The 21451-nt window shown below is 41.8% G+C and overlaps 1 protein-coding gene across 7 annotated transcripts in view; it reads right to left on the reverse strand.

The window, feature by feature from the left end:
• The window catches only part of FRMD4B (FERM domain containing 4B), a 191073-nt gene that overhangs the window by 50119 nt on the left and 119503 nt on the right, over positions 1 to 21451 (reverse strand). For 6 of the 7 annotated variants that reach the window (XM_038410319.1, XM_038410318.2, XM_038410320.2 and 3 more), the window contains 2 exons: positions 11628 to 11684; positions 10559 to 10581 (listed from right to left, as the gene is read on the reverse strand). The exons of the other annotated variant lie outside the window; for it this stretch is intronic. In XM_038410319.1, coding sequence (XP_038266247.1) covers positions 10559 to 10581; positions 11628 to 11684 — 80 coding nt within the window. The remainder of the gene's footprint in view (positions 1 to 10558; positions 10582 to 11627; positions 11685 to 21451) is intronic. 7 annotated transcript variants of the gene reach the window in all.

The following is a 21451-nucleotide window of genomic DNA, read 5'->3' on the forward strand; positions in this document are numbered from 1 at the left end:
ATCCCCATTGACTCCAATGGTTTCAAGGGGAGTCAGATCAGAGCCAAGGAGTCAGGAGACCTGGGTTCCAGCTCTGTTACACAGTGCTCAACCGGGCAAGTTACGTATGATCTCTACTCTCAAGTGTCTCTTTCTGAAAAAAGAAGTGGAGATACTGCTAACCAACCTCACAGGGGTGTTGGAGGCCTTATTCATTAATGTTTGGAAAGTGCTCAAAGTCTATATTGGAGTCAGGACTTGAACTAGGTGTCCAATCCTAGGTCATGGCCTTAGCCTTTTGGCCGTCTTTCTTCTCCAGCTCCAATATTGAGAGCTGAGTATTTTGAACACAAGGACCCTCAGTCTTTGAACAAAACTTCCACCATTGCCAAAGGGTATCCCACAGGCAGAACTAGAGCAGAAAACGGTTAACTTGTAAAAGTACCTGCATGTGCATTTGTTAATATTCTCCCATAAGACCAAGCAGGAAGCAAATCTGTTTCAATTTACCTAGGGATTTGCTCTTGAACAAGTGAAGATTATTCACAGTTGACATGATGATCAAAGGATCCCAAGCCTTCCCCCAAAAGACAGACTGTTATTGCTAACATTCATGACTTGTCTGTTCATACAAAAGTCAGATCAGCCAAATTAGTTGTGGTTCTTTTGTAGGTCTGAATACAGCAGCAAAGTTTAAAGCTTATTATCACTGTCCTCTGTGCTGATACAAAGATACTTTAAAATACAAAAAAAGGTATCAAAATAATGATAAAAAGGACTGACAAATCTACAATGGCAAAACAGCGGAAGCTGAAGTGCTGTTATTCTGCTCATTCCCACCATGCCTAGGCAGTGCAATACGGGCAACGGAATTGAGACCCTTACAGTAGAAATTAGGGAGCTAAATGGAAGGAAATTCTAAGGTTGCCACTTTAAGCCAGACATTGCTTTCAGTTACCTGGTGTAAATCTGGAGAAAGTTCACTTAAGTCACTGGAGTTTCTCCAGATATTCACCAGTGTAATCAAAGACAAACTGCAGCTCAGAGTTACCGGAACATAATTTTACACGGCGTAGGGGCAAACCCTCAGCTTAATACGCGGTCTGCACGATGGGAAGATGTACTTGGGCCGGGGTGAAGGAAACCTTTCCTTGAGGCAGAATACTCTTTTCCTGGCTGCTACTCCAGCCCTAAGGCTGTAGTAGCCTGCATAGCTCCATGGGGGAAGAGGACTGCATGCCCTCTGGACCTTTTGGCATCACACTCACCCTTCTCTGGTGCACCTCGCACAATGAGCTCTGCACCAAGGAGAACACAGGCACAGCCCTCCCTAAATCCTGCCTACCGGGCTGAGCAGTACAGGGCCAGTTATTCAGCAACAGGATTTGCCCCACTGATTCACAGGTGTATTTAAAAACCACAAAAAGACCCCATTTGTGGGATAATGGACGAATGTGACAGAACAAAACAGCTCTTCTGCACCCATTGCAGTGCATGTTGCTAATATCAAATGTACAGTTAGATTTCTTTAAAAATGCATGTTATTCTTAGATCACACTATGCATCATTAGACCACGAGATCATGTTATTAAATAACTTTGAAAACACCTTATATCCACCTCCAACCCCACGCAATATTTTGGTTACCTCCCTCACAGCATTTACACCTGACTCACTAAGGATATGTCTACACTGCAGTAAAAACACCCGCGTCTGGCCTGTATCAGATGACTCGGGCTGTAAGGCTATACAATCGCAATGGGGTTCTGGATAGAGCCCGGGTCCTAGGACCATCCCCCCATTGCGGGGTCCCAGAGCCCGGGCTCCAGCCCTAATATCTACACTGCAATTTTATAGCCCCAAAGCCTGAGGCAGCTGATACAGGTCAGCCGTGGGTGTTTTACTGCAGTGCAGGCAAACCCTCAGAGTCACTATTGACTGTTGCGTGGACCGTCCAAACTGATAACTACAAAACTATGTATTTACTCCACAGACTGAACAAAGCCTTGACTCAGATTGTTAGAAGAAGAAGAAAACGGAAAAACGTTAAAACGGCACTATCAATCTTGTACGTGATCATTTCCAAATGAGAGCTAGAAGGAGCTGCAGGAAAAGTGTCTTCCTTCAATCTCCTTCTTGAGTTTGGTAGTTTTTACATCAAATCTTCCTGTTTTAAAAGCATTTTCTCTCCCCTGTTGCTGGCTGAAAGACCCACACAAACAGAAAAAAACTGGCAGATGTCCTACAGCTGCAAATCCTTACACAGACACACAACTTTTTGTGCATGAGCAATCTCTTAGCACGGGGGCCTATCAGGGGAAACAGTGAAAGTGACTATGCACAAAGTGCTGTCAAACAGGCAATGTAAACAAATGGAAAAAAAATCCCAGAAATATTTTCTCTCAACTTTCAGTTTGAATCCTCTAAGAGGTTACCTATAACAGCATGTAAACAAAAGCTTCAGCCAGAAATAGGCTTTTATCTCCACTGTAGTGAGAAAAGCTGAAATGTAGCAGGTCAGTGTGCAATGCTATAATGAATGCTCATAGGTTAGACTGTAGGAGCCAAAATTATTCCTTGATGTAACTAAGTCAATGGAGATACACTAGGGGTAAATTTGGCCTCATGAACTCAGTTCAAACTGATAGCTAAGCTTACTACATGGAAGACCTTTGCAGTCCATATTTTACAACCTGACCACCTAGTTCTTGAGGCTTTCCTTTCATTCTGCCTACAGTAGAGCCATGGATTTACTCAATATCAAACCTTTATTGTAAGAGGTAAGAGAAAACCAGTCTAAATTCTGCTCTCTGTGTAAATCTTCAAGGAAACACGCTATTCAAGAGTGTAACCCAAACTGCTGGTTTTAACAGGTAGCCAGCCCCTTTACGGTTTGGATCATTTGTGTCTGAGAGACTCTCTCTCCCCTCTCAAACCACAGAAAGGTCAGAAGAGAAATCCAAGATAACAAAACGAAGAGGCGTGGAGTTTTCAGATCTGGATCAGCAATTTTCTTGGCCTTTTGGTCTGACTTTAGTATAATGACCTTCCAGTAGGGCTGGTTGAAATTTTTCCATCTAAACTATTGTTTTCAACAGAAATTTTGATTTTTTTTTCCTTCTTCAAAAATGTGTCTGCTTTCCATAAACAATTTCAACTTTTGGCTGAAAAACAATGTTTGAAAAGTTTTCAATTCAGAAATTCTGCCAAGGTGTCTCATGGGAGTTGTAGTTCAATTGCCTCATTTCCCCAGACTCCTCTTTGGCCAGGATTCCCAGCAGGACTACATCTCCCTTGATACACTGCAGTGGCTCAGACAGCAAGAAGTAAGTAGTACTCCTCTCCCTCTCCTCCACTCCCATTTTCTGAACTGTTCTACCATCAAGACATGTTGCAAAACCTATCTGCTATATTTACCCAGGGAGGACGACGACTGGGAAAGGAGAGTCTTAGCTCTGTAGGCTAGAGAGGTATTATGACACTGTCAATAGATTAAATTTATTTAATGTGTTTTTATTTAAATTGTAATGCATGTTTCTTATTTTGTCAGGCACATCATATAAAATGAACTAAATGAACAAATAAATAAAATAATATGGCCTGATCTTGCAAATCGTTTCGTGTTAGTTGTCCCATCAATTCCAAGTAAACATTTCCAAAACTATGCCCATATTTTCATTGGGAAAAGTGTAGCTTACTTTGATCAAGAGAATTAATGGATTAGAAACAAAGGTCAAATGAGGTATCTGAGGAAAAAGTTTATGTAAAGAGTTACTGTGGACTGGCAAAATATACAATAATTCACTTGGCAAACAAGCAGAAATACAGTCATATGAGCAATGCCAGAGCGTCAACACTGATTTACGAGCTACCTGTATGCTACCTACAGTGCATTTACAATGGAACACTTTGGGGGAATATTATATTTTAATATTATTGCATAGACATAAGAACGTGAGGACAGTCGTACTTGGTCAGACCAAAGGTCCATCTAGCCCAGTATCCTGTCTTCCAACAGAGGGAATGAACAGAACAGGTAATCATCAAGTGATCCTTATTTAGATGCTTATTTATCAATCTGTATTTTTAATCATCATTTTTCATTGGTGTCTGTGAAATGTGCTAGACTGCAGGACTGGGATGTCTGGAGACTGAAACCCTCTATTAAGCCACCTGGTCTGCCACATCATCCACCAACATGCCCCAACCTCATTTGGGTGGGGACTTCTATAGGGCTTAGAGAGAAGTTCACTCTCCATGCTCATCCAATCCCTGGCCTCTTTGCGGAGACTGACAAGCATGTCTGCTCATTACTGGGATTACGTGATGAGGACACTTGACTGCTGGGACCTGGAGAACTAACATATTTCACAGCCGACAGACAGTTACAACTTTTGCCATTACAACCTGGGATGGACTTCAGCTAGGAAGCTAGATAGGAAAGGCTTTGTATGCCATGACCAATCCTTCAGGATGTACTATCTTTAAAGTGATGTCAGTAATAGGATGAGAAATATGGCAAACAGGTGCTATTCTATAAGACAAACAACTCTGAACATCTGTAAAGCAGCTACTTGTTCTAACTTTTTGATAAAACATTCCTTTCTTGTAAAAAATCTTCCAGTCTGTCCATAAAATAAGAAGATTTTCAAGTAAAAGTTGACCAAAGGTCTCATATTGTTGTTCTTTCTCTCTTAGTTTGGAGCACGTTGTTAACACTAGCTCATTATAGCTAAAAACAAAGAAAGTATTTAATTTATTTCTTTGTGAAATTTGGTTCGGGTGCTCCTGAAGTTACAATTATGCTACAATTGCAGTCTGCAAGGGTATCTTTTAAACAAACTTTTTCCTTTCACAAACTGTGTTTATCATCCATGTAACGATAAACCCCAGTCTCTCATATATGTCAGCTATCAGGAATTCATTACATTGTCTATGTTATGTTATGCCAGTCGGTAGTTATCTTTGCAGCCCACAGGCTAGAATGGAAATCCAATGCGTCAGCTATTTAAAGAAAATGGAAGTCCTCCTCCAGCAATTTAATTAACTTTCAGACAGCATGGGTTTGGCCTGAAATTACTGTGGAAAATATGATCTGAGATTATCTGCCAGAAAGTAAACTTTTAAAAGGGTAACTTTCCTGACACTGCACACAGTACTTAATCTGATTTTAATCAACTTTTTCTTGCTGCTAGAAGCACAAGGTTTAGGACTGTCAATCTTCATTTCAGTTGTGCCCTGTCTGTTTCAGTCATGCCCCAGAAGCTATACAAACCTGAATAGAATGGAACTCACAACTATCACTAATAGAAAATATATTCTCTTAAAAAAAAGGATTATGCTATAAAGACTAAAGAAAAAAATAGTTGGATTGTACCACACTATGTATATAAGGAGGTGGATAATCAGATCTCTCTTTATATTACAAAGACTTTAATACAGCATTAATAAAACACAGTGTTGTACAATATCAGATTGGTGAATATACTTGTATTCTATAGGAGTTAACTGGGGAAAGATAGTTTGCTAATTTTCCAGAGCAGCATCATGATATATATTGCATATTTACACTATGAATAATTACCAGCAGACCCAATCTATTAATTTCATTACCCCTCGAGACATTAATTTTACAAAAATCAAGTTAGAAGTGGAGTCCCAAAAAATGAACACAACACAAATATTTTTCTAACCATTAACCATGCCAGAAGCTGCAACGTGAATCTAACATAGACTACACACAAAAAGATCGTATTGGAATTTACAGGTTCAAGTCATTCTCAACTGAGGATTGTAGCTTTTTCTGTTTCACCAAAACACATGGTCATGAATTAAAGAATTAATGTGTTGCTGGTGGGATTTTTTGGGGGGAAGGGATTGAGAGGAGATTTGATGTGTTATAGGAATTTCAATTTAAATTCAAGCATGCCATTTATCACAATGCACAGGGCACTAATGAAAAGTGAATACAAGCAAAACAATCTTTCTTTTCTCCTTGAACAAAACTGACCACATTATCATTACTGGAAAACAAAGGGCCAAAGATCTGCAACTACCAAAAACAAACTCGGATTCAATTCAACAGCACAACAGTAGAGCTATATCAAAGGTCAAGCGTCTGGCCATATCAAGCGTAACAATGTCCCACTAAATACATAGATTGGCCGTTCAGTGCGCATTGCTATGACACATTCTTACACATCTCCTCATAAACACATTCAGTATAATTATCCTGGCCGGGATCACAAATTTAGTAAACAGGAAAAGGAACTGCACTGCTCATGATTGATAAAAAAAAAAATGGCGAGCTGCATCATTTTCACTTTGTTGCCACCTCTGCTGTTAATTGCTCTTGGAACCAGCAGGAACTTTAAACTGCACATTAGAGGCTGATGCTGTCCAAAGCACACGACTAGCTGTGCTGACACCTACATCCTCCGTACAACAAACATACCACGGGTGAAATTTTCAAAAGTGACTTAGAAGTGGGGTAGACCTCATCTACTTCATAAAGATGGATTTCCAATGAGATTTTCAGAAAGCCTTTGACAAGGTCCCTCACTAAAGGCTCTTAAGCAAAGTAAGCTGTCATGGGGTAATTGGGATGGTCCTCTCATGGATCGGTAACTGGTTAAAAGACAGGAAACAAAGAGTAGGAATAAATGGTCAGTTTTCAGAATGGAGAGAGGTAAATAGTGGTGTACCCCAGAGGTCTGTACTGGGACCAGTCTTATTCAATATATTCATAAATGATCTGGAAAAGGGGGTAAACAGTGAGATGGCAAAATTTGCAGATGATACAAAACTACTCAAAATAGTTCAGACCCAGGCAGACTGCGAAGAGCTACAAAAGGATCTCTCAAAACTGGGTGACTGGGCAACAAAATGGCAGATGAAATTTAATGTTGATAAATGCAAAGTAATGCACGTTGAAAAACATAATCCCAACTCTACATATAAAATGATGGGGTCTAAATTAGCAGTTACCACTCAAGAAAGAGATCTTGGACTCATTGTGGATAGCTCCCTGAAAACATCTGCTCAATGTGCAGTGACAGTCAAAAAAGCAAACAGAATGTTGGGAATCATTTAGAAAGGGATAGATAATAAGACAGAAAATATCATATTGCCTCTATATAAATCCATGGTACGCCCACATCTTGAATACTGTGTGCAGGTGTGGTCGCCCCACCTCAAAAAAGATATATTGGACTTGGAAAAGGTTCAGAAAAGGGCAACAAAAGTGATTAGGGGTATGGAACGGCTGCCGTATGAGGAGAGATTAATAAGACTGGGACTTTTCAGCTTGGAAAAGAGACGACTAAAAGGGAATATGATAGAGGTCTATAAAATCATGACTGGTGTGGAGAAAGTAAATAAGGAAGTGTTATTTACTCCTTCTCATAACACAAGAACTAGGGGTCACCAAATGAAATTAATAGGCAGCAGATTTAAAACAAACAAAAGGAAGTATCTTTTCACACAACGCACAGTCAACCTGTGGAACTCCTTGCCAGAGGATGTTGTGAAGGCCAAGACTATAACGGGGTTCAAAAAATAACCAGATACATTCATGAAGGATAGGTCCATCAATAGCTATTAGCCAGGATGGACATGGATGGTGTCTCTAGCCTCAGTTTGCCAGAAGCTGGGAATGGGTGACAGGGGATGGATCACTTGGTGATTACCTGTTCTTTTCATCCCCTCTGGGGCACGTGGCATTGGCCACTGTTGGAAGTCAGGATATTGGGCTCGATGGATGTTTAGTATGGCCATTCTTATGTTCTTATATGAGGTATTAATATGGGATAGCTATTCAAAAATGCCTATAGACCAGGTTTTTAAGGGTATTTAGGTGCCTAAAAATGCAGATAGGTACATTTGAAAATCCAGTTAGTCTCCCATCAGCACCTTTAGAACCTGGCCTCAAGTTCAATTTTCAAAAATGTCTAAGTGGCTACGTCCCGTTTTCAAAAGTGGCATAGGCACTTCGATTTTTAGAAAACCTTAAAAGTCAATAGGACTTAGACTCCTAAGTCACTTTTTAAAATGGGACTTAGTCACTTATGCATTTTTGAAAATTTTACCTCCTCTGGAAATCCCTCTTTCTGAGCTAAATAAAGGCCTATCCTAGTCCTAATTCCTAGGCCAAGATTCTGTTGCCCATATTAGAATTAACCTGAGGAAGACAAAAATCAGAGGCTCTTTATCTTCCAGATGCCAGAGGCCATTTTGCTGACATACTGCAAAGTTTGGGGGTTTTCCTTACAGTAGGATTTTCAAGTAAGCAAACACTAAGTTCTCTGAAAATAAGAGCTTTCAAAAAAAGTGCTCTCCTGCTCAGCAGTAGCTACAATTTCTTGGACCATGACTGTTCCCTTCCCTTTGGCCATAACCAACGGTCAGCCCACATTCAAGACTCTCACTGACTTCAATGGGAGTTCAAAGAGCAGATCAACATCAGGATATGAACCATACTTAAAAAAACCTTCAAACCTAGTAACTCCTTTTCCATGCACAGCTTCAGTTTGCAGGTCCAAAAAATTCCTTTTACCACCAGACGTGTGAAAATCAACCAGGCACAGAAGGAATCACTTAAAACTCTCTGAAGTGTAGCCCATTTTCAGCTCTTTGCAAGCAAATCCCTAGGTGATTCCTGTATTTATTGGAGGTTCATTAAAATTAAAATCCCACGTTAAAAAGTTAATTGTTGCAATATCAAGGAAACAAAATCTCATGACAGCCACTGTCCAAACTGATCCAAAATCCAGTTCCAAACTGATGATGAACAACTAATACATCAGAAACTAGATACTGATAACAGGGAAGATTGCTAAAATACTACACTTGCATAAATAATGACACTGTGTTTGGAATGTATTCTTCTTATCAAAGGAGGGTTTGGCAAAGAAGACCTGTTTCATAATATTTTTTAAGATATGCCAGTAACTGAGCTAGTTTCCTTACCACTGATGATCCAAATAATCACTCTTGAGATGCAGAACCAAATTCCTTCTTTCGGCTACAGTGTTCATCTAGAGGAGTCTTGCACACACATTTGGTTTTAAATTCATACTTTATGACCTGTTATGGAACAATTATAGCAGCTGCACCATTGCACAAAAAAGCACTTTCAGGGAGGGAGCAGCACTGTAAAAAGAATGGTCTGAAGTAATTCATTTTGCATTTCAGTAGCACCTTCCCTGTGATGATCTCAACACATTTTTGCAAACAGGAATGAGTTGAGCTTCATAGCATCCTGGTGAGGTAGGGAAATAGATTATCTCCATTTTTCAGATAGGCAAATGGAGGCACAGTGAGTTTAAGTGACTTGGTGAGGGTCAGAACTGGGGACAGAACTCCTGGGCTCAGTCCAGCGTTTTAGCCACAAGATCCTCCTCTCAAGGGCCTGACCTTGAACCATTTAAGTCAATGGGAGTTTTGCGACAGACTTTGGTGGAAGACCAGGCTCTTGAGAAGCAGGGTTCCTGGTTAAAAGAACCTGAACTTACTTGACAACTTTATTACAAAAAGCTGAAGTAAACTATTGTTGGCTTTTGCAATCTGAAGCAAGCTGCTAGTTACTGCAGGCAAGCAGGTAGCTCAGTATCCTGCATTTACAAAGCATCACTTGAAAGTTCTTTGCATAATGACAGGTTTCAGAGTAGCAGCCGTGTTAGTCTGTATTCGCAAAAAGAAAAGGAGTACTTGTGGCACCTTAGAGACTAACAAATTTGTTAGTCTCTAAGGTGCCACAAGTACTCCTTTTCTTTTTGAAAGTTCTTGTAGCAGAAGTGTAAACAAGCCATCCTTCCTATGTGGAAATTCAGCCAGTAGTAAAACATTAACATGACTAAAGCTGACCTTCTGAATTTCTGTTTGTTCAGTGAGCTGTTTCTAATTGAAGGTCTCTTCCCTCAGATCCTATAGCTTTTACTTTTTTCTCCATAAGCCGGTTATTGCACCCAAAGAACAGAGTTTAACAGGTAGAAAGTAAGTGATTTCAAGGGTAAACGCTGTCTGATTATGTGGCATTAGGTAGCTAAACAAAAGCCACTCGGAGTCTCACACCAGCTACAATACAACTGTCAGGTCAAGTGCATGAAGGGTGAGGCCCCTGCAAGGCAGCTGCAAAAGAAAGCACCGCATTGATCTCCAAAGCAGGCAGCTGACAAACTCCATCTTTCTGTGCATGCATTAGCACTATGCACAGACAGGGTCGTTAGGAGCTTCACAAACATGGATCCAAGACACAGGACAGTCCTGGTCTCTAATGTGAAACGGTGGTAATATTTATTTCGTCCCACCTTCCAGGAACTGCAGATTAGATGATGTGATTTGACTAGAATGGTTTAGAACAGAATGTTTGAATTCAGAAGCCATTCACAAAACAATCGCTTCACCACATGAACTCAAAAGATTTTTGTCTGGCATGCAGTGATTTTACTTCTTCGGTTACTGCATGAGGCTGGGGTTTTTTCTATGCTGCTGATGGTAGTAAAATGATTGCTTAAAATACAAAGCAAACCTAAGAAAGAGCCATTAAGCACATACATTTTATAAAGAGAAATGTTATTACCTGGAATAGTCACCTTTAGCTTCCTACAATTGAAAAATAGTGACAAAATTAAAACACAATCTCTTCAAAAGTCTTGCTTTGCTATTCTCAGCATTGTTAATTTTTGGTTTTTGGCGAAATCCTGACTTCAGTTCTAGTCATGCTACCCCAAGGAAGTCACTGGAGTTGCATGCATATATATAAGAGAGCAGAATTTGGCCCCTAGTGTTTCCGGTTGTAGGTTATCCACCTGCACCAGTGTTCATGCTGCTCCCAAAACACTGATAATTTCACATTCAAACTCCATGTCACTTTTAAGAGATATAAACAGAAAGACCCATTCTCTCTCCTTTAATCAGCTACATCCTGCGAAAAGCAAACATTGCAAGAAGGTCAGCGGTTGTGATGGATTGGTGTTCGTTCAAGATGAAAACAATCATTCACACAGCCCAAGCCAACAAACCTCACCTTGCATTTGTCAATGAAAACTTAGTTAAGCCACTTTTAAGAAAGATTGTGTTCAATCACAGATTGTACCATAAACAGATTGTAAATCTAATGACAAAAACAACATGAACAAGGTTAATGATTTGACATAAAATTAGTGGTGAGGAAAATATTTATTTTTTCCAAAACAGAGAAAAACAATTAGATTTTTTTTTTAGTCTTCTTGAAGGAAAATTCATATAACTAGTGCAGTAACTTTTAGCCACAGTAGTCTATTTCTCTTTCCCCTCCAACATCTCGTGCCATAAAAACAGCCACATGTCAATTATTTGTGGCACAGGAGGAAGTGACAAACGGGTTAGAAACCTGCTGTAATATCTACAGACCTGATTGAATCACTCTGTTCAATGATCTTTCTTACAAAAAAAGGTTACACTTGATTTCCCACTCTCCAACTTGAATTGTTTGAATAGTAAATTCCCTAACGGGCCTTAATAAAATAGCAGCTCCCCAGTCATTCACAAACAATATGCAAAATCTAGCACAAATAAACCACAAATAGCTGCAAACATGCCTAAGTTTCAAAGTTGTGGGTTATGTTAAAAAGCAACCCCCCACCCCACACACGAAAGGATAATCTTACCTGTAAAATCAGGGCTGCTAATCTGAAGATTGTCTCACTTTCTACCTCAATCTGCCCCTGTTTACATAAAGAGGAAAACATTAACATGCATATCCTGACTCAGCAGTGAAGGGACACAACCCAGGACTACTGAATCTGGGAGGCTGTCACATTACTCTGTACCTCTAGGTCTCGCTCAATTGCAGACCATACCACACTGCAATGAGGGAAGGGGGAGGGAAAAATTGCCAAGTAAAGTTTTAGTAACTTTGCCATTTGTGGGTTTAATTTTTTTAGATTAATTCAAGAAAGTAAATTCTGAAAACAGGATTCAGGGAGAGAAGAGAGGGAGCTGCTATTTGAATGTGTCGATGGTGTATAATGAATCACTTCTTTGTCTGTGCAATTTAGTACATTCAGGTCCTACAAGTTTCACCGGACTAGTTGGCTGCACTCAGGTCACAGATATGATATTTCACTGTTTGGTGTGCGTCTTTGGCTCTCTCTCTCCCCCCAATGAAGCTTCCAGTCACCACTCAGTTTATCTTGTCATTGCATATTTTCTGCATAAATCTTTATTGATTGCAACTGGCGAGACGTACCCTGTCAGAGCACAGGGGCCCAGTCCTGCACACCTTAAAAGTAATGAAACGTTTGAGTGCACAACGGACACAGGATTGAGCCAAAGATATGTACATCTTAAAACATGGCAACTCCTCAGGGCAAGGACCTAGTTTGTTATTTTTCAGAGTATCAGCTGTGTTAGTCTGCATCCGCAAAAAGAAAAGGAGTACTTGAGGCACCTTAGAGACTAAGAAATTTATTTGAGCATAAGCTTTCGTGAGCTACAGCTTGCTTCATTGGATGCATGCAGTGGAAAATACAGTGGGGAGATTTTACATACATAGAGAACATGAAACAATGATGTTGTTATCATACACACTGAAACGAGAGTGATCACATAAAATAAGCTATTACCAGCACGAGAGAAAAAAAAAAAACTTTTGTAGTGATAATCAAGGTGAGTCATTTCCAGTAGTTGATAAGAACATGTGAGGAACAGTGTGGGGAAAAAATAAACATGGGGAAATAGTTTTACTTTGTGTAATGACACATCCACTCCCAGTCTTTATTCAAGCCTAAGTTAATGGTGTCCAGTTTGCAAATTAATTCCAGTTCAGCAGTCTCTCTTTGGAGTCTGTTTTGAAGTTTTTTTTGTTGAAGAATTGCCACTTTAGGTCTGTAATCGAGTGACCAGAGAGATTGAAGTGTTCTCCAACTGGTTTTTGAATGTTATAATTCTTGACGTCTCATTTGTGTCCATTTATTCTTTTACGTAGAGTCTGTCCAGTTTGGCTAATGTACATGGCAGAGGGGCATTGCTGGCACATGATGGCATATATCACATTGGTAGATGCGCAGGTGAACAAGCCTCTGATAGTGTGGCTGATGTGATTAGGCCCTATGATGGTGTCCACTGAATAGATATGTGGACACAGTTGGCAACAGGCTTTGTTGCAAGGATAAGTTCCTGGGTTCGTGTTTTTGTTGTGTGGTGTGTGGTTGCTGGTGAGTATGTGTTTCAGGTTGGGGGGCTGTCTGTAAGCAAGGATTAGCCTGTCTCTCAAGATTTGTGAGAGCGATGGGTTGTCCTTCAGGATAGGTTGTAGATCCTTGATGATGCGTTGGAGAGGTTTTAGTTGGGGGCTGAAGGTGATGGGTAGTGGTGTTCTGTTATTTTCTTTGTTGGGCCTGTCCTGTAGTAGGTAACTTTTGGGTACTCTTCTGGCTCTGTCAATCTGTTTCTTCACTTCAGCCGGTGGGTATTTTAGTTGTAAGAACGCTTGATAGAGATCTTGTAGGTATTTGTCTCTGTCTGAGGGGTTGGAGCAAATGCGGTTGTATTGTAGAGCTTGGCTGTAAACAATGGATCATGTGGTGTGGTCTGAATGAAAGCTGGAGGCATGTAGACAAGTATAGCGGTCAGTAGGTTTCCGGTATAGGGTGGTGTTTATGTGACCATCGCTTATTAGCACCGTAGTGTCCAGGAAGTGGATCTCTTGTGTGGACTTGTCCAGGCTGAGGTTGATGGTGGGACAGAAATCTTTGAAAACCTGGTGGTTGAACTTTGTCCTCACCCATAACTCTTTCACATTTGGGGACAACATATATCTTCAAATCAGCGGTACTGCTATGGGTACCTGCATGGCCCCACAGCCTGCCAACATTTTTATGGCTGACTTAGAACAACACTTCCTCAGCTCTCGTCCCCTAATGCCCCTACTCTACTTGCATTACATTGATGACATCTTCATCATCTGGACCCATGGAAAAGAAGCCCTTGAGGAATTCCACCATGTTTTCAACAATTTCCATCACACCATTGGCAACTCTAAATTTGTTCCATTCCATCCACATGAGGCTGGTCTTAGTTCAGCAATGGTGAATAAGTTTATAAATATTTACATTGCTGTAGCATATCCAGAAGCCCAGTGATGACTGGGCCCTGGGTTTGTACCAGGTCCTACAAGAATCACACAGCAAGAAGAAAAGGAGGACTTGTGGCACCTTAGAGATTAACAAATTTATCTGAGCACAAGCTTTCCTGAGCTACAGCTCACTTCATCGAATGCATTCAGCAAGGAGTCGTCTCTCTTCAAAGGTTTCAGAGTAGCAGCCGTGTTAGTCTGTATTCGCAAAAAGAAAAGGAGTACTTGTGGCACCTTAGAGACTAACAAATTTATTAGAGCATAAGCTTTCGTGAGCTACAGCTCACTTCATCGGATGCATTTGGTGGAAAAAACACCAAATGTTTTTTCCACCAAATGCATCCGATGAAGTGAGCTGTAGCTCACGAAAGCTTGTGCTCTAATAAATTTGTTAGTCTCTAAGGTGCCACAAGTACTCCTTTTCTTTTTGTCTCTCTTCAAAGAGTTTACAAGCCAAGACCCTTATCTTGCAAACACCCCACCTTGGCACACGTGAATGAGCCCATTCTCACCTTTGTCAGGCAGATGCATAAGTGTTTGCAGGAACTGGGATTTCTACCACATTCCACCACCAGCAGCTAGGCTAGGGGCAGCATCTAGTTGCTGACATTTGGGTTCCTGGGTTAGGGAAAATATCCCCTTGCCACTTGCATAAAGGGCAGAGTGGGGCCAATGAATTTTCAATCAGTAAATATTTTCATTTTTACAGGGGAGAATACTGAACATGTGACACCCACCTCTCATAACTCAAGCCTCAGCACACTCTGAGCCTCTTTGGAATTTCAGGAGTTCTGCATGGACAAGGTAAGATGCAGTAATGTGATGCCCCAGAGAATTACAGAGAGATAGCAAGAGTCAAAGTTTGCCTCACACGGCTCAACAGATTAATGCAGTTTCCAACACATTAGTTTCCATAGCCAACCATACACAAGGAAGTGATGCGACTAGCATCATGTCTGGCTGCCTTTGACTTCCCTCACCCTATAGATCAGATACCCAATTTTGCAGCTCCATGAACTGGCATATGAGATCAAGCAAGACTTAAATCTACAACCTCTGGGATTGCAATCCAATGCCTTAACCTCTCAGCCATCAGGCCTCAGAGAGATCTTGAGCCACATTGCTTTACAGCAGCTGAGGCCCACAGAGGCTGAATTCAAAGTGAGCTGGCAAATAATTCACAGTTTTCACAGAAAGGTCGTTTTCCGCTGATGCTGCCAGCAGTACAAGTCATTCCTCTCTCTCCCTCCCCAACTCCCAGAAAGCCTGTCAAGAGTGTTAGATGACAAGGACTGTCCCCCTTCCAATGTGTTGCTACTATGACAGGGAAGTGATCTCTAGGCCGTCCCCAGACTAGGAGCATTCTGTAAAGATGTGTTTTATTCACACCAAACAAGTGTCACAAATAACAAAAGGTTTCAGAGTAGCAGCTGTGTTAGTCTGTATTCGCAAAAAGAAAAGGAGTACTTGTGGCACCTTAGAGACTAACAAATTTATTAGAGCATAAGCTTTCGTGAGCTATAGCTCACTTCATCGGATGCATACCGATGAAATGAGCTGTAGCTCACGAAAGCTTATGCTCTGAAACCTGTCAAATAAATTTGTTAGTCTCTAAGATGCCACAAGTACTCCTTTTCTTTTTACAAATAACAAAAAAAACCCCAAGACAAAGCGTTGCACCGTAAATACTTTCCTTCACTTCAGGCACATTTAATGTGGATTCCAAAGTCAAAAGCAATGCCTCGGATCCTGAGCTGCCACCCCACCAATGGGTGCTCAGCCCAGCTCAGGATGAGGATGTAAAAGTGGTTTCAAAATCTTTGTGCTCCCCTGACTCTACATCAGATTCGTCCACCAATGCAATTTAGAGTTGCCAATGGCCTCAAAAGGGCAGATATGGCAGGGGATCATGGACCGCACATGGCCACAACCTCTTTCCCTATGCCATGCCCTTTGCAGCAGCCCCAGGGAAGGGGGTCTAGAAGCCTCGGTGGTAGGTGTGCCCACAGGAGGCATGACCTGCATTGGGTGGGGAAACCTCCTTTAGCCAGTAATGCTGCCTTTATGGTAACTTTGCACCAGGTGAGTAGTACAAAACTGCTCTAATATAGCCCAAGATGTGGTCCATCATCTCTAAGCACCCAGCAAAAGCCTAAACCAATTCTTACATCAGAGGTCCTAACCCCTTTCTATCTAGTCCCAAGGAAAAACTTGCTTTACCATCTGCTTCTGGGACAAGCACACTGATAAGGGGAAAAGCCTCTGGGGAACGCTTCTCCAGTGAGCACCAACAGCGAGGCTTTTATAATGGCATGCAGAGCCCAAACAGCCCCCCCAGGGGAACTAAATCCTCCTATTACAGAAGGTCTACATTAAGATACCTTATAAAAATGAGACTGGCTGCTCTGGCAAGATGTTTGGCTCATAGGTGTCTATTATAACTCCACTAGAGAAATGTGTCTGGTTATGATCAGTTAAAAAAAAAAAAGGAGTACTTGTGGCACCTTAGAGATTAACAAATTTATTTGAGCATAAGCTTTCGTGAGCTACAGCTCACTTCATCAGATGCATATCGATGAAGTGAGCTATAGCTCACGAAAGCTTATGCTCTAATAAATTTGTTAGTCTCTAAGGTGCCACAAGTACTCCTTTTCTTTTTGCGGATACAGACTAACACAGCTGCTATTCTGAAACCTGTTGTTATGATCAGTTGTGACTGTCAGAAGAATCCGCACAGTCTGTTGAATTAATCTGCTGTTTAGAAAGAAGTAGGCACACCTACTGGTACATGAGATCCAGTGGGTCTCTAAGAAACATTAAACACAGTGTTACAATACATGTCTGTTAATCATGGCAGAACACACTTAGCGGTAACCATACCACTACGGTATACTTAAAAGCATGCATAAGTGTTCCTAATGGATGGAGCACAGGACTAGAACCCAGGATGTGTGTGTTTTATTCCCAATTCGGCCACTGTGAATCACCATGGGACCATGGCAAGTTACTTACCCTCTATACCTCAGTTTATCCCTCTATAAAATGGGGCTAATACTTGGCTACCTGGCAGGGATGGTGTGATGCTTAATGTTTGCAAAACTCTTTGAAGATTAAAAGCTAAGTGAAACACATTATTATTATACCGATCTTAAATATGTATTTACATGGCTGTAAATACATATTTTAAGAGGTGCTGGGGCTCTCCTATGCATGTTATGATGTTTTGTGATAATTACTATTAACAAACAACAACAAGACAACTGACTGAACAAAGCACTTTATCCAGGATATTAAGAGGCTGGCATTCAAATCCATTCAATCATGCAAGAGGGATTGCTTCAAGTGTAGTTTCAGCCTCCATCCTGGGATTTTGTTGATTCATGTCCCTGGGTCGTATATTGTTTTGCTTGTGAATTATAACTCGGGGCATGTTATAAATTGTGTTGCTCCCCATATTGAACTATTTTGGACAGAACATTGGAACTAACTTTACAAGCACCGTCTTCCTCATTCCTTTACAACAAGGCGCATTGCTCGCGGAATGGAAACATACTGTACATTCAACACCCAAATCCTAATTGTAATTCTGCACACCACAGTGCCATGAAAAAATGCATTCTGGATAGTTATAAAAATCCCAGTCTACTAGATGGAAGCCAAATTAGCACCCATAATAGCTGGGGGGAGGGAGAAGTGAGGTGGGACAGAGATGACATACCACAGGGCTGGAGAGCATTACGATCATAGAAGGCATAATAGCCCTGCTTCTCCGCAGCCTTGCACCTTGTGTAGACATTTACTCCTGTGCAACAAGAGGTCAGATTCCAAGGTCCGTAAATCTCGCTTAGCTCCACTAACTTCCGTGGAATGATACCAATTTATATCAGCTGAGGATCTGGCCCAAGCACTCAGCATTACACAGGCCTCAATGACCATGCAAGGCAGTGAAGAATCAGACCCAGTGTTTCCAGGGGAGCTGCAGATCTTACTATACCTTTAAAAGAAGGTGATGACTTCTCCACCCCCAACTGTTGCAAGCATGTCTCATGGCCTTGCATTCCCCAGTCTTTTCAGACTCTTGCATGAGTGCACTGGTACATGAAGAGGCTCTAGGAGCCCTTTCTCTCCCTAGGGCCAGTACTCTGGCCTTATCTTTAGGACACAGTGGATTGTTTTCGAATATTTTTTATTATTTGTATGAAAGTCGCACCTAGAAATCCACTGTGCAAGGTGCTGTACAAACTGGGGACGGGGGGGAAGCACATGCCCTGAAGAGTGTAAAGTCTAAATAGACAGAGTTGGAGGGAAAACAGAGGCACAGAGAGAAGTGACTTACCCAAGGTCACCACATCAGGTCAGAACCAGGGCTTAAAGCCAAGTCTCCTACCACTCATTCCATGCCCTAACCACTAGCCCATGCTTGTGGGTGGACTCCAATCTGTACATCAACATGTGTTCATTTCAAAAGGCTGGGAAGCCTTTCCAACAAAGCCAGGCAGTATTCTGAGTTTGTAACAATCCCAAACTGGCTGAGCTGCGTGTGGTTCCAGGTTCTGCGATGACAGTTCAGCACTACTCCAGCAATCATAGCAATTTTCAAAACCAGAGGGGAACGACACACTGATAAAGATTAATTTGCATGTCCTGGGATGGCTGGACCATTTAAGCATACGTTTAGGCAAACAGGCCAAGAGGCTGGGAGCTAGGTCTGCAGCATGCACTGAGAACCACCGTTGAACATGAAGATTGGATATTTTCCTAGAGTTAGCGAGAATAAGATTACTAGGAAGAGGTTAAGTAGATAGATGTAATTCAGATAATGGCATCTGATTCTTACACATTTCTGATGTGAATAAGTCTAGCCAGAATCAACGGAGCTGCTCCAGGAAGGGGATGGAATTGATATTTTTCAATTAAGCTTTGCAGTAGGGACCAATTGTTTTAACTGAAGAGCCAAATTCATCTGCTGGTGTAGCTTTCCAGAAGTCCATGGGTTTACAGCAGGACTGACTGGCCTAACTTGTCCAGGTGGCTTTTGTCAGGCAGAATGATGTTAGACTAATAATAGGACCTAGCAGCTGTCCAAGCTGAGTGTAAGTACTGTCGAGCAGGAGAGCATCAATATTCACAATGAGTAGTAAAGGCCAAATCCTGCCTTCTCAGGGCAGAATTTGGGCCCTAATTCATCAAAGAATTTAAGCATGAATTTAAGAATTTAAGCATGTACTTCAGGCTCACTAAAGAGAGAGAGAGAAAGGACCACAGCACATGCCATAAAGTGTTTCAAGGGAGACAAATGGCTGTACATGGACACAGCATAAGTGAATGCAGTAATAAGAATGCAGAGCAAGGCGCACCTTCTACCTTCTTGCCCATCACCACCAGTTCCCAAAGCAGATCAGTGCAATGATCTCTGGGATGTCTGACAGCCCAATGGCAAAGTATCAGTCAATGAAAATCAGATCCTCATCTTGTAAACAGCTCTACAACTTTCCTTTTGATAAAATCATTCGGGAGTGACAGTCTCAAGCAAGGGAGTGGCTCTAAAGATGGAAGGTGTGGTGAGTAGGAACAACCTGTTATCATATGACAAAGCTAGCTATGGAGGGCTAAAGTAGGCCAAGCAAATGTAACAACTCACTCTTCCAGGGAGGCTACATTGGATAACACGATCAAATGAAGCCCACACTAATAAGAGATGAATACCCAGTAATGGAAAAGAGCTACCTAGGGGCCCTATTTTGATCACTGACATTTACGTGTGCATCTTAATTATAGGCAGAGCTAACAGTGTCACCTAGAGGTAAGATTGCCCCACACATACGATTATAAGACCCTGTTTTCAGTGGCTTACAACTTTGCAAAAGTTAAATCATTTGGACTGAAATTTTCCACGCCAGGCATCTGTCTCCACTGATATTTTTGGGGAAAGTTTTAGATTAAACAGTTGAGGCTATTTCTCAGAGCGAGATAAGGGAAAATACACGGTTTTGCCCATGGTTTGACGACATACTTTGGCACCTCTGTGCTGTAGAGTAGGGACTTGAAATTTGTCAGAAGCACCACCCCAGGACCAAGGATGTCCCTTTTGCCATTTCCCTGAAAATTTGCCCAAATGTGGCTAATTTATAGGCCTCAAAAAAAACAACAACTCAGTTTACACATGCTCAGATAAGACTTGTTAGAGTTTGGCAGCTAAATTCCCCAAAGTCTCTGTCTGCACTGAGCATGCTCCATCCCCTCACAGCTCCTATGCGCTGACCAGACTGAGCACGTGCCATCCCCATGGGATCATGCTTCTTCCTGGGACTGCAGGGCCTAAGAAGGACTTGACAGCCCCTGGATGGTGGGTTGAGAACAGCCGTTGCAGGGAGCAGGAACACTCCCTCCTTTGCATTCAGTGCTCCTGCGTCTGGTGCCCAGGCAGCATGGAGGATGAGGAGGTGGTGGTTGTGACGGCACGTCGATTTGAATGCAGGAGGGAGCGGAAGGTGGAAGAGGAGAACAGGATCAGAGGGAGACAGGCCCTAGTTCTCCATTAACTGAAGTGGTTGAGATCCGTGCAGTGAATCTAAAGGTCCGAACCCTGTTTTTGGGGGGGGTCAATATGGTTCCACGTGATAAGATGTCTGGATTTTGGGGGTTTTGTTTTGTTTTAAAACAGGAAGTTCCATTAATAAAACCTACTTTAAAAGAACATTAAGGCTGCAAAGTCAAGCACTCAAAAAAGTCAGGAGATACCAGAATCCAGAACACAGTGGGAACTTACAAATGGCACTGGCAGAGACTCTGCAAGTCCCTTCATTATCAAGAGTTCTAGCCACACGTATCGCACTTGACCCAACTGGTGCAGAGCAGATTGGTTTGTTTTCGAGATCCCATAATTATTTAATTACACTGTGTGGTGCACAGATTTTTCTCATTAACGTACAGAGCATAGGTGTACAGAGTACTGGGTGCAGTGGAACCCCAGAGTCCTGCTCAATTGAGGGGACAGGAAAGCCATAGAAAGCTGAGCGCACAGTGTAAAGCCCCAGTGCACGACAGAGTGCCACTCCATGGAGGCTCCTTCGTGGCTGAGTGCAGGGGTTGGATAGCGGCTCAAAAGCTAATGCAACCCTGAGACTGAAGTAGCAGCCACAGATTGAGTAGGTGCTGTCAATCAACAGCTGGAGTGGGGATAGACAACATCTCAGATCTCTTTCCTGGCAGCGATCCCTGGTGCCCATGTCAGTGGCTCAGGCCTACTTCAGCTGAGATGCCTAAAATTCATGACTGTCAGGCCTTGATTAGCCAAGTGGTGAGCTGAGACTTCAGAACTTCCTGCTAAACTCCAAAAAAGAAAAGGAGCACTTG

The sequence above is a fragment of the Dermochelys coriacea genome, chromosome 7 (genome assembly GCF_009764565.3).
Source record: "Dermochelys coriacea isolate rDerCor1 chromosome 7, rDerCor1.pri.v4, whole genome shotgun sequence".
NCBI classification, from domain to species: Eukaryota; Metazoa; Chordata; order Testudines; family Dermochelyidae; genus Dermochelys; species Dermochelys coriacea.